Source organism: Phodopus roborovskii, unplaced genomic scaffold, assembly GCF_943737965.1.
Source record: "Phodopus roborovskii unplaced genomic scaffold, PHOROB, whole genome shotgun sequence".
Taxonomy (NCBI): domain Eukaryota; kingdom Metazoa; phylum Chordata; class Mammalia; order Rodentia; family Cricetidae; genus Phodopus; species Phodopus roborovskii.
The window spans coordinates 53300-67026 of NW_026125778.1; the positions used below are offsets into that span (position 1 = coordinate 53300).

The 13727-nt window shown below is 42.3% G+C and overlaps 1 protein-coding gene across 1 annotated transcript in view; it reads right to left on the bottom strand.

Annotated features, from left to right (window-relative positions):
• The window catches only part of Mtmr1 (myotubularin related protein 1), a 61741-nt gene extending 52221 nt beyond the window's left edge, over positions 1-9520 (bottom strand). The window contains exons 1-2 of the mRNA XM_051178625.1: positions 9284-9520; positions 4980-5085 (exon numbers count right to left, since the gene is read on the bottom strand). Coding sequence (XP_051034582.1) covers positions 4980-5085; positions 9284-9438 — 261 coding nt within the window. The 5' untranslated portion in view covers positions 9439-9520. The remainder of the gene's footprint in view (positions 1-4979; positions 5086-9283) is intronic.
• Positions 9521-13727: the final 4207 nt, after the last annotated feature.

Consider the following 13727-nt stretch of genomic DNA (forward strand, 5'->3'; position numbering starts at 1 on the left):
AGTGCAATAACATATTTTTAGGCTCACACAGTTCTTAAGCTGCTATAAGGAAATCCTCAGTAACCAAGACAGGAAAATGTTAGGAGGTTTGCAGGGGCTTGCCTCAAAATCTGGAGGGTATGTTTCTCTCTGGCTCCCTTTGCTCATCTCCGGAAATGAGCCCTTTCAGATACACATAGAAATTTCCTTCCTGCTGGAATTCAATTCTGACGTAAGCCTTAAATCAAGAGGAGCCTAGGTGGTCTACCAGTGCATGACCCAGGAGATTCATTTTCATAAAACAGCATTGCATATTTTTAGTCAATGTAATTCTCTTAAGGTTCATCCCAGTTGAGGAGTATATCACTATATCTTTTTTCTTAATTGTTAACCAATATTCCAATCATTCTGACAGGTATGTGTTGGTATCTCTGCATGGCTTTCATTTGCAAATCCACCCTTACCCCTATTACAATGATGTTGATGAACTTTTCTTGAGCTTCATTCTTTGTCATCTGCATGTACTTCTTTGGTAAAAGGCTTCATGTCTTTTGTTCATTTTCACTGTTAGGTTTTCAGTATTCTTTATATAATCTAGATATTAATGGTTATCAGGTATGAGATTTCCAAATATACCTTCTCCTGCTCTGTAACTTGTCGATTTTGGGGTACTGAGACTTCTAGTCATTTTTTCTTCACCATTTTATGGAACTTCAGGTTGTTCTTGTGTTATTTTATGGACAATTTCCAGATATTCTAGTTATATTTAGTGTGAAAAAGAAAAATATATCTTTGCAGAAGCAGAAAAGCAAGTCTCAACATTTTTAAAAACTAATTCTTTTTCATAGGATGACCATCTTTTCTCATCTATTACAGGGATTTAAAACTGGACAGATATTGTTAAACAGATAGTAATGGGGCTTTGCAAAAATGTTTTTACAGGGGCATGTTATACCTTCAATTCCCCACATTTCTCTCTGATATCTGCCTCCCTTGTTAACTGTCCCATGTAGGCATGAGTGTGTAGCCTATAATTAATAAATAAGTCATGCAGCTAGGTTTTCTGCCATAGATTATGACAGTGGATCCATGATAGGGCATGCTCAAGCTTCCCTTTTCATAGAGTAGTATCCAATTCAGGAAACATAAATCAAGACCTAATTCAAACATAATAAGGTGTTCCCCATACACTTTTCCCCCTTTCCTCCAAAGTCCTACAGGAAATTCCTGTTGAGGATCCACAGACTAATTACAGAACTCTTCTTCTTTAACAATAGCTAGATTACTTCTCTAAATAGTCTAAACTAAGAAAAAGGAGAAAATCTGTGTACTGTCATCCCAAATTTCTCCTTTTTTATAGTTCAGACTATTTAAAGAGGAAATCTGGGGATTACTGTGTGCACAAGGGTAAGGGAAGTAAACAGACAGCAGGGGAACAGAGACAGGATGATGATAATGATGGAGCCAGAAGAAGCAAGATGGTCACACAGTACACTAAGTGTAGAAGGCAGACCAGATGAGAGAAAAAAGGGAGGCAACACAACCCATGGGAGAAAAGAACACAGGTAAGAGGAGGAAGAGGGAGGGAGCCAGAGTGAGCAAGGGAAGGGAAGGGAAGGGAGAAGAGGGGAAAGGGAAGGGGAGGGAGGGGAAGGGAGGGGAGGGGAAGGGAAGGGAAGGAAAGGGAAGGGAAGGGAAGGGAAGGGAAGGGAGAAGAGGGGGAAGGGAAGGGAGGGGGGGGAGGGGAGGGGAGAAGAGGGGGAAGGGAGGGGAGGGGAAAGGGAAGGGAAGGAAAGGGAGAAGAGGGGGAAGGGAGGGGAGGGGAATGAAGGGAAGGGACGGGAAGGGAAGAGAAGAGAAGGGAAGGGAGGGGAGGGGAATGAAGGGAAGGGACGGGAAGGGAAGAGAAGAGAAGGGAAGGGAGGGGAGGGGAGGGGAATGAAGGGAAGGGACGGAAAGGGAAGAGAAGGGAAGGGAAGGAACGGGAAGGGAAGGGAAGAGAAGGGAAAGGAGGGGAGGGGAAGGGACGGGAAGGAACGGGAAGGGAAGGGAAGGGAGAAGAGGGGAAAGGGAAGAAGTAAAAGGAACAGAAGAGGAAGTGGGGAGAGTAGAGGACAGGACGGGAGGGATAGTATGGGAAAGAGAGGGTACAGGAAGGAAGGAGAGAGGGGAAGCGAGGGGACTGGAACCAGGACAGGAGGAAAGGGAAAACAGGAAAAGAGGGGAGGAAAGGACTGGAAGAGAAGAGAGATGACAGAAGGGAGAACAGAAAGAGGGTATGGTAAAGGGGAGCAGAGAGAGAAGAGGCAAAGGGAGAGGGAAAGACAGGGATGAAGGAGGGGATATTTGAGAGGAAAGAAAGAAAAAGGAAGGTTAATTTAAAGAAGAGAAGGAATAAGAGGGGAGGGTGGTATGGAGGAGAGAGAAGTCAGCACCAAATCTGCATGTGTTTGAAATAAGTTATTTACACAATAGATAACTTCAAATCTTATCTACTAATGGCAGAAACTTCAATCCTCCTGAAACTGTATGGCCAAACTCCATGCTATGGCTCCTATGCCACAGGGTCTCCAAAGCCCAAAATGGTTACTTAGAGTTTTATCAGTACCATGTACAACAGTTTGTGTAGTTTATGACCATTTGATGGTTTTCTTATTTAAAAATGTATCTATTTGAAAAAGGTATAGCAAATAAATTATAAACTTAATGTCAATTTTGTAGATTTAATTATAAAACATGATATTTTATAATATTCCATCAAAGGCTTTGAATATGATCTGATGTAGGGACTTAAACTTCAATTTCTAAAATATATGAAAACCTTATTCTTTAATGAAATGATGTATTAAACCATTATAGAATGAACTAATTCTGCTACACAAAATTTGTAAATAGATTAAAATTGATAAGACTTTAGCTATTTCAATTTATTTCAATGTATAGTAAAAAGCTAGTCAACATTCAATCATGTTTGTTATTTGTTTTAGTATTTTGAGACAGTAGCCCATGTTAGCAGTAAACTCAATATGTAGCTCAGGTTGGCCTTGATCCTCCTGCCTCAGCTTCCCAAATGCTGAGATTACTGGGGTCTGCCACCATACCTCTCTGTGCAGAATCCACATGACACCATTAAGCCACAATGAAAATTTTATAGTTAACTTTTAATAAGAAATAAAATGGCTGTATGAGTTTGCAGTCCCACCAGCAGTGGAGGAGTGTTCCCTTTCTCCACATCCTCTCCAGCATGAGTTGTCATTGGTGTTTCTAATTTTAGCCATTCTGGCAGAAATAAGATGGTATCTCAGAGTTGTTTTGATTTGCATTTCCCTGATAGCTAAGAGAAGTCCTAGTCCCTGCTCCAAATGACTTGACAGATTTAGATGACCCCTCCTGGAGGGCATCACCCTACATGTGGAGTGGGGGGTCATGGGAGAGGAGGGTGGTCGGGGTACATGTGAGGGGGGAGAGAGGGAAAGAGGGAAGGAAGAAGGGAGAGGGAACTGGAATTGATATGTAAAATAAAAATTAAAAATAAATTAATATAAAAAAGAAACAAACGGGACTGAATAAGTAAATAAATGAGTAAATAAACAAAATTGTGCCACTCATTAACTATAAAAAAAGAAATAAAGAAAATCACACCAAGTATGAGGGGTCTATCAATAGGCAGTTTCCCGTAAATTGGGGGCAACAGGCTATAAGCATCTCCCAACTGTATACAGAGTAGCTTCCTGATTAGGTTTTGAAGACCAAGAGCTTCAAATGTTCCCTTGTCACCAGGCATGAAATTCAGAAACAGGGGACACTATTCAAAGAAATACTGCCAGTCATCAAGTGGCAGGTTATCTAATTTCTATTAGTCTACAACTTTGGTAAGCATAATCAATGAACTACTTGCTGCCTTGGCAAAGTGAACATGGTAGCATAAGGGCAAATCTCAACCACAGGTACTAGAATCTGTTTCTGAACTTATGCTATGATCTAATAAGGCAAGGATGTCAAAAGTCCTCAACAAGGAGCAGTTATGAAGAAGTAGGATGTTGGCTCTTAAACTATTTGTGACATTTTCTATCTTCTGAGAGCTGTTCACTGCATTCCATGTATGCTTGTAAAACAAAACAAAACAAAAAAAAAAACCAAAACAAAAAACATTCACCCATTCCTATTAGGCAAAATGAATGAGTAAATAAATAAACCAAAAACAAAACTCAAGAAAACACAAAAGAAATATCAAGTTTCATTTAGTGTATTTGTTAGCAGCTTACTGGAATCAAAATGTTAGTTTGTTGAATGAACAAAGATGGAGCAGCTGAGATTTTTGTTTGTTAATTCATTCAATAACTATTTGCTGCTTATCTATTAACCTCCACAACTGTGCTAGGAACCAGGCTGTGCCAAGAAAGCTTTCACTCTTAACCTTAGACTGTGCAGGGGATAAAACTTTTAAAATGAAAAATAGGTTTCTCACTCCACTAAGGCCTGAAAAATGAGGCTGCCTCATTTTGAAATCTATAATTGGTTTTCAATTATTATAGTATCCATGTTAATGATGAATATTCAAATGTAATACCTAAATACAAAAACATGTTTATAAAGAAATGTCCATGGAGGTGTGATTTCTACACAAGATAGTAACAAAGTAACCAAGTATGTTTCTTTTCCTTTACTTGCTGTTAGAACGGAGTATCCTTGCAACTGTTGATATGTCACAAGCATGGAATATTATGCCCACTAAACATAAGAAAACAGATTGTTTTAGTTATTCAAAACTATAGGACAATTATAAAACTATAACCACAAACAAGAATAGATAATATCACAAACAAGAGACATAGATAATAGATATATTTCTATATTTCAGACTGGACATTAGAGAAACTTTGTCCTCACCATCCCCAAAGGGTAATTTAACATCAAGTAATCAAAGGCTCATGTGAACTAAAACTACAAAGCTTTTTGGGTACTTACTAATAATGAATTAAACTCACAATGTTGCTTACCTTGTAATCTCTGGACACATTTTCTGATGTCATTGAACCTGAAATCTGACTAGAAATTGTAGCAGCTATAAGCTGTTTACACCATTCAACATGTGACCCTGTAGGACTAAAAGAAACAGTGTGATTAAAATCTTTAAATGCGGCTCCTAATGAGAAACGATGTGTCTTGGGTAGGAATAAACAAATACAGGTTTACTTTTTAAAACAGGGTCTCAAGTACATCCCAGGATGGCTTCAACTCACCATAAAGCCAAGGACAGCCTTGAACTCCCCATCCTCCAGCCTCTACCTCCCAAGTACTGTGATTATAGACATACAACATAATGTCTTAAACTATTTGGCTGCTTTTCTACTTAGTTTAAGAATTAATATAGACAGAACAGAAAATAAGATAAGGTTCTAGGTTAATTTTAAATGAATCAATTAACCTTTTCAAAAAGTTTTAAGATTGCTGGTGTTGGGGCTCGAGAGATTGCTGATTGGAAGATCAATGGCACCTCTTTAGAGGACCTAGGTTCATTCTATGTCCTCTTCTGGCCACTGTGGGCATCAGGCACAGATACATGTGCAGATAAAACATCTATACACACCAAATAAATAATTTTTAAATGATTATAGGTATCTAATTAAGTATGTTACTCTCTAACATATCACAGAATTTTATTCTATCAAAATTATATAGTAGATACAGTGTACATAGAATTTTCTATAATATACATAGAAAATTAATTCCAAAGTAAAATTTTTACCTTGAAACATATGATTTTCAAACAACATTAACCAAATTCATGTTGGCAGTTTAAAATCTAGAAAATAGTATACTTTTACTGGGGTAAAGCTGATGGTCAGTTAATATAGAACAGAGTAGAAAAGATATTTTATATAAAGTAATTATGCTACATTATATTTCTATAAATGCTTTAACTTACAAAAGCTTCTTCTAGTTATTGTGTCAGAGCTTCATAATCAGCTATGACAAAAAGGCAGAACAGACACCGGCCAAGTTGACTAGATAAGGAAATGAGCATGCTGAGGCAACCATATACCAGGAATGTGTCCATCATTCCAGCCAATAGTGACTGATATCCTGAGCTAAAGGTGGTACCACAGATGCTATAAATGTGCCTCAGTATGAAAACACAAAAGTGCAAAGAAAATAGACCCCTCTAGTTGTCTAAAAGGCAGCCTTACCCAGCCTCCTAGTGACCCATTTTACAGAAAAGAAAACTGAGGTTTGTTCGGGGTTAGATGACAGGTGATTGGTTGGCCTGTGCTCACCTGACCTATAGACTAATAGGCAAACTAGGCAGTGAGAGGTTTAAAATGTGCTCTCAGGAGCTAGGCTCCTTTCCATATCTGTCAAAACAGAAAAGGAAAGAAGGAAGGAAGGAGGGAGGGAGGGAGGAAAAAAAGGAAGGAACCAATGAAGAGGGCAAAAGATGCTTAGGAATTTTACCAGGAAGTAACTTTAATCTGAAAAAAGAAAACAAAAACATCAGCAATTACATCCACATTTACATGTTTAAAAAACAGAACATTTACTTAATTGTAGTCTCTAATTAAGGTGGCCAAGTCTTTGTGGTTGAAAATATATGTAATGTATTTGTGCTGACTATACTAGGATTTCATGATCCTGGTAGAAGTCAGACCTCTATCACAATTTCTAGAGGACAGGAGGGAAAGGGGAGAGATTATATTCTCCCTCCCTCCCTCCTCTCTCTCTCTCTCTCTCTCTCTCTCTCTCTCTCTCTCTCGTATGTGTGTATGTGTATGTGAGTGTGTGTTGAAACAGGGTCTCTCTCTGTAGTTATGCAGTACTTGCTGTACTGGAACTTGCTCTGTAGATCAGGCTGGCCTCACACTCACAGAGATCCTCCTGCCCTGGGATTAATTGGTAGTGTACCCTTTATTGCCTGCTCCTTTTCTCTTTTTGAGACAGTCTTTTTCTGTAGTGCAGGCTGGCCTAAAACACTCTTTATCTAATAGGTTGGCACTGTATACTCAACAATCCTCCTGCTGTACCACTTGAGTGCTATATTTATTGGTATTAACCACCACACCAAGCTTCCTTCCCCACCCCCCTTTTACCATTAGCACCCATCCATGACTGCAAATACATAAAATCAACCAGAGGAAATCAACTGCTGACTAGATCCTGCCCCACCTTCTTCTTATAAAGACACTTCTCTTTGCAGAGTTGCAATCCACTGCTTTCTGGGGATGAGCCGTCTCTTCCTAACCCTACTTACAGACGAGTTGCCCAGGTAGCCCCAGGATTCCTTTTGTATGTGTGCTGTATGGATCTACCAAAGGGCATCTCGACACCTATTCCTACCACTTTGAAGAACACACAGATAAAACAAATGAGATTTTTTTTAAAAGACACAAACACAAGAGATAATGAGTTCTAACAACACTCTTTCAAAGGCAGCCCTTAGCACCAACTGTGCCCTCTCCCATCTCTTCCTCTCTGGAGTGGCTTTGTGAACCAAAATGTCTCCTTTGTAGCTTTGTAGTTGGTTGTGCTGTTTTGAGAAAGGATGGGTTTATTAGTGTTGATGTGTTTTTGCCATCAACAAGAGGAAGTGGCCTGGGCGAGAGCAGTTTGAGTGGTATAATGGGCCAGCCAGCAGGAGCTCTGGGTTCAAGTCCTGTTTCTGTCACCAGCTAGCTACATCTGTGACCTTTAGGAACCCACATCCTCTCACAGGACCACAGCTTCTTCTCAAAGAGAAGTGAAATACTCTGAAGACTAACAGGCCTCAAGGTTCAAGGAACACATGTAAGTCAAGCTCACAGAGCCCAACTTCCCTTTAGGGGGAGTCATTCTGAAAAGAAAAACATTCATGGGCGCTTGTTGAGATGTCAGAACTTAGTCCTCTTTTCCCTGCTTATTATTTTGTGCAACTGCCCTCATGCTCAATTGGTTTTCCCAGTTGGGCATGGCAGATATGCCTTAAACTGTTTTCTTTGACATCTGCATCACAAGCTTGGTTTCTGCAGCCTTGACACTTGTAGGCACAAAGCACCTTTCACAGATGCTTACACACCTCACAGCATAATGCCTGCTTCTCTGTTATGTGCTAAGTACCTTGAAAATCTTTCCAGCCTTCTCCCTGAACTGCACCCATCTTCTGTGTCCTCTTCCCGCCTTATGAATTGTAGCCCCAGAAAGATATCTAAGACTTCCTGGTTTAGGTTTACAACCCAGACTAGATTTAGTATGGTTCCCGCAAATCTATATTTTCACCTGGAATGATACTAATGAAGGTTAAGAGACCATACACCAATTCTCAGCCTTCGAGCCAAAGTAAAGTCATGGTGTGGTATTTTGTGAATGGACAAGAACTCATATGCTGCTGAGTACTTTGGGATGAGTGAAGTCCTTTTGGTTCCAAGGCATGTCTTATCTGTGATTAATGGATATTGTGATTAATGGATTAAATATACTGTAATTACATTGAGCTAAAAAAGTGAGTGCTGCTTGTTGCTTCGGTGCCCGTCTTTGTACACTCCCAAAAGTTCGGCACACTGGAATGACTAAGACAGGGAGGCAACAAACAGCTCAAACTCACTAAACTACATCACAACTGTCTGTTGCCCAAGTGTAGATCTAAGTGGGGAAACCGGATGTTCCAGTCACCTCGACTGGGTGGTGACCTTTCCCAGTTGGACATGGCATGCATGCCTTGAACTGACTTATTTTCAATCTGCCTCAGAAGCAGGAGACTAGTATACCCAAGAAAACTATAACTGTGTACTTCAACGTGTAAAGAAAAAGTACCCAGTTTTACTCTTATCTCATGAGCATTATGGAAGTGGTCCATCTCAGTTTTTCAGATCTGTGTATCTTAAATACCATCTCCGGCAGATCTACTGCTTGAGGGGGGGTCTACTTCCCAGTCTCCACCCCAAGCAGCTGTAGTGGAACTGGACCTTAAAAATCACAAGATTTAGGCAAGAAGGTGATGTTAAAAACAAGAAGCCAAGCGACATTTCTCCTGAGAGAATTTTTGGCCCAGGCCACGTATAGAAAGGGGGTTCTCAAGGAGCAGTAGGCATTGGCACGGGTTTGACAGCTCTGAAGCTTCTGGAGCTGTCAGCTCTCAAGGCGGAAGTGAGCAGGTGCCCAGTCCCCAGCAGGTCCCAGGGCAGTTGTGGACGGGGAAGGCTGCAAGTAGCTGTGGAGGAGCCGCCCACCAGTGCCTCGGCCCCGGGGGAGGAGCCCGGAGCCCGGAGCCCGGAGGGGACCCCCGGCCTTGAGCTCGGCCCCGGGAGGCTGTGGCATCCAGGGCCCTCCTTACCTGTCTAGGGTCTCCATGCTGGGCTGCCGGGAGCCACCCGAAGCGCCCCCCACGACCCGAGAGGGTCTCCAGCCAGCTGCCGGCACTGGCCCCGCGCCCGCAACACCCTCGCAGCTCGCGGCCGCCGCGGCCGCCGCCGCCACCGGCCTGTCCATGACGCGTCAAGCCAGGCGCCTCCGGTGAGCCACAGTCCGGAGTGCAGCGGCGGCCGGCCAGGCTCCACGTCGCGCCCCCTGCCGCACCGCTCCGCTCCCTGGCCACCCGCGTCAGGCGGCCGCCGCCATTAGCTGTCACCTGGCGGCCCCGCGTTACCCACAAGGCCACGCGCGCGGGGGCGGGGGGGGGCGGGGTCGGTGCGGGGAGGGCGGTGCGTAGCGCCTGGGGCAACAGTGGCCCGCAACAGCTGCCCGCAACAGCTGCCCGCCCGCCCACCTGCCTGGCCCGGGAACATGAGGGTGGCCCTGCAGACCTGTCCCCCGCCCGTTCCCTCTTCCCCCCCCCCCCCCGCAACTGTGCTTGAGCAATCCGGACACTACAGCCTCTGAGGTTTGAAAACTGCAGAGCTTATGCATAATGTGCTTTGCTTTACAGACTAACCTGGTACATTGTGGACATTTGGGGTTTAAAAAAAAAAAGGTTGGACAAGTTCTACATGAGAAAACAAACATTTTTTCCTCTCAATTTTGAATCCCAGATAAGTGTTTGGGTGGGGCCACCCAGGGGTCCTTAAGAGCCCCTAGTCTTGACATATTAAAGCATAAACAATTCCATGGGGTGTTAGCAAGTTCCACTCTGTTCTTCTCTCTACCCTCCTCTCCCCCACTCAACTCCACAAATCCACCTCCCAGCCATCTGTAGGCCAACCACATGCTCGGAAGACTCCCGCCCTCAGAACTTCTGCCCTTGGTTTATGATAAGTTTAACATTTAACTTCTGTTATGCAAATCATTGCTACGAAAACAAAGCCAATATCTGATAAATCTAGGACATTCACTTCCTAGGATAGACTTATTGCCCTCTTCATTTGGCTTTGATTCTAATATCCAGAACTTATTCTCTATTGTTTCAGCTTGACTCTGCTGCTCATGGGCACAGGATTAAGAGCAGGTCCTATGCATCTATGGAGCAACAGGAAATCAAACTAAAACAAGGGGCTAAGGGTATACTCAGTAGTAGAACTAGTACTTAACATGCACGGGGCCTTTTAAAAAGTTATGTGAACACAGAGGACACAGCAAGAAGGCAGCCATCTGTAAGTTGGGAAAAGACCTCAGAAGTAACCACCCCTTGACCTTGAACTTTCTCATTTGAAGTGTAAGAAAATCAATAGCTGTTGTTTACAATCCACCCCACCCCGCCCCAATCTATAGATTTTGTAAAGGCAGTCCAAGGAAACCAAAACGCCAGCTTTTTTATTGCCCCCCATTTTTCTTTCTTATTCCTCTTCTATTCTTTCCCCTTCCCCTCTCTAAGAGTCCTACTTCTACTTTCTTGTCCCTACTTTACACTAAATTTCACATGGAGATCTTATTTCACATAATGTGATGATCTCCAACTCTACTCACTTTCCTGGAAAAAGACAAGATTTCATTATTCTTTATGACTAAACAAAATTACATATCGTTGTATAGACTATTTCTATTGTAAACTGACCTTGAGTTATTTAAATGTATTTTCAGGAGCAGTATATGAGGATTACATGGTAGTTCTATTTTCTTTCTTTCTTTCTTTCTTTCTTTTTTTTTTTTTTTTTTTTTTTTTTTTGAGGAATGAATTCATTGATTTCCATAGTTGCTGCACCAGTTTACACAGTACTATATAAAGATTGTCCACCCCCAACACACACAATCTTTGCCAGCATTTGATGTAGTTTATTTTCTTGAGGGTGGCCATTCTTACAAGAATAAGAAGGCATCTCAGAGTAGTTATAATTTGCATTTCTCTGATAAGGACAGCACACTGATACACTTGCCCCTCCTACCAAAACCTTTGCCCTCCAACATGAATGGGACAGAACCCTACTCAGCCACAGTGCTGCCTTACTTCATTCTGCCTTGGCCAAATTCTCGAGCCCTGCTGTTGTGATGGTCTCTTGCCTGTCTTAGGCTGAAGCCAAAGCAGAGGCAGGAAGTTTACACAAAGAAATGGAATAAAGTAGCTCTTTGGGTGAAAAAGAGTACAAGTTATCTAGTGCACAGATTTTTACAGTCAGAGTTGAATTGCAAGCCATATATACTAGTTTTGGTGATTGCTTTATGTTTTGTATTTCTTACTAAAATAATTCCAGTTATGTTAAGTTTTTGTTCCTGTGGCAAAATATGTATAAGAAAGTAAACTTAAAGAAGGAATGGTTTATTTTGGTTCATGGTTTCAAGTGATTCAGTCCATAGTCATTTGTGTCTGTTGTTTCTACACCTGAGGTAATGTAGGACACTTTGATTTGGAGCAAGACTGCTCATCTCATGGTGGTCAGCAAGGAAGGAGGGGTGGTGAAGGCAGAGGAAGTGGGAGGAAGAAAGGAAGGGGAGAGAGATAAGCACCAACAGACACAATTACCATTTGGAGGTATACTCACAATGGTCTACTCCCTCCAACTTCTCTCTACCTCCTAAATAGACTACTACCCCCAAATGGGGTATTTAGCTGTGAATCTGTGAGAATAGGAATGCACTGATGAGGTTAGAGTATTTATGGTACGATTGGTTCCTATGTGTCTCATCTCTGAATGAACACTGTTGCATTGAGGACTAAGCCTTCAACACATAAATTTCTGTAGAATATTTCACAACAGAACTGTCAACAATTCTCACCACAAAGAGGATAAGAGATAATTTATTGTGGTGATCATGGTTTAGAAACATAGATTTAGTTTACCCCCAAATACTATGTTTCAATGCAGAAGCAGTTTCATCAACTTTTCTAGTAGCAGAGTAAAGACAGTTACACATAAGGGCATTAAAGTACATTGGTGGAAACATTGGGTAGGTGGGTAAAAGTCAATGCTAGCCGACAGTATCCTTAGCTTTTTCCTTTGTTGAAAAACTAGTGTTCTCTTCATATATTCCAAAGAAAACTAGCACTCAGTCTGTGCATCCCAAATGATTTGCTAATGGTCACAAAAATGTTAGGTCAGGTACAGAGCAGGGCAATAGATGGATATTTAGAGGGCAAAAGATGGCTGGAGATAATTTGGCTCTCCACAATCATTGCCATCTTTTTTATTTAATTTATTATTTTACATGTTGATCCCAGTTCCCTCTCCCTCCCTCCCTCCCTTTTATCCCCTCTGCCCCCTCACATGCACCCTGACCTCCCTCCCCTCCCATCCCTCCACCTCAATTCCACATGTAGGACAATGCCATCCAGTTGGGGTCATGTAGATCTGTCAGGTCATTTGAAGTAGGGACTAGGGCTTCTCTCCTGTCTCTAGATTAAGGCGGTTATCCCTCCATGGGGGATGTGTTCACAAGGTCCTTTTGTGCACCAGGGATACATCCTGGTTCCACTGTCTGAGGTCTCTTAGACTGCTCAGTCCTTCTGGCTGAGACCCATATTCAGGGGGGCCTGAGTCAGTCCCATGCTGGGTTCCCAGCCATCAGTCTGGGGGCCTGTTAGCTCCTCCTTGTTCAGGTAAGCTGTCTCTATGTGTTTCTGCAGCCTGGTCTTGTCCTCTCCATCTGCATCTGGGTTCTAGTTTGACTCAGTATTTAGATATGGGTGTTTGCTCCTGTTTCCAACAGGTATTAGATGAGATCTCCATGGATAAGTTAGTTAGAGGAAAATACGTCCGACAATGAAGATTGAGTCAGGGTAGGAATAGAAGACAGGAGAGAGAGAGAGAGAGAGAGAGAGAGAGAGAGAGAGAGAGAGAGAGAGAGAGAGAGAGCTAGCATTGCCATCTTAATCAGTTAATCAGTATTGCAGAAGGTTCGTTTAAAGGTGCAGTGTATTTCCAGGAACTTTTCTTCACAAAAACATAACACTCAGTTACCCTACCTGCACACACACCCACTCCCCTTTTAAGTTAAAAGACCGAACCCTTTACTAAATCTAAGACATTATTGTGGCCTGTTTTCATTGTCATAAAATGGATTCTGTGCTGTTGACTACAGCCTCAAGGAAGAACAGGACCTTTTGGGTCCCTCTATTCTGGTAACTGTTAACTGCCTATGTATGCTGAGCCCCTAGCTACTAGTAACTATTAACTGCTTATGTATTCACAAGAAATGGAACTGCTCCCCTAGCCATCTTAAGGCATCAACGCATAGCCCACTGCTGCCAAATTAAAATTCTCACACATCCAGCTGCTTCTAACTTAATCTAGATAAACATATTTTACCTGATGATCAGTGGTGGCACACACCTTTAATCTCAGCGTTCTGTAGGACAGAGGCAGGTGGATCTCTGACTTCCAGGCCAGCCTGGGCTAGTTCCAGGACAGCCA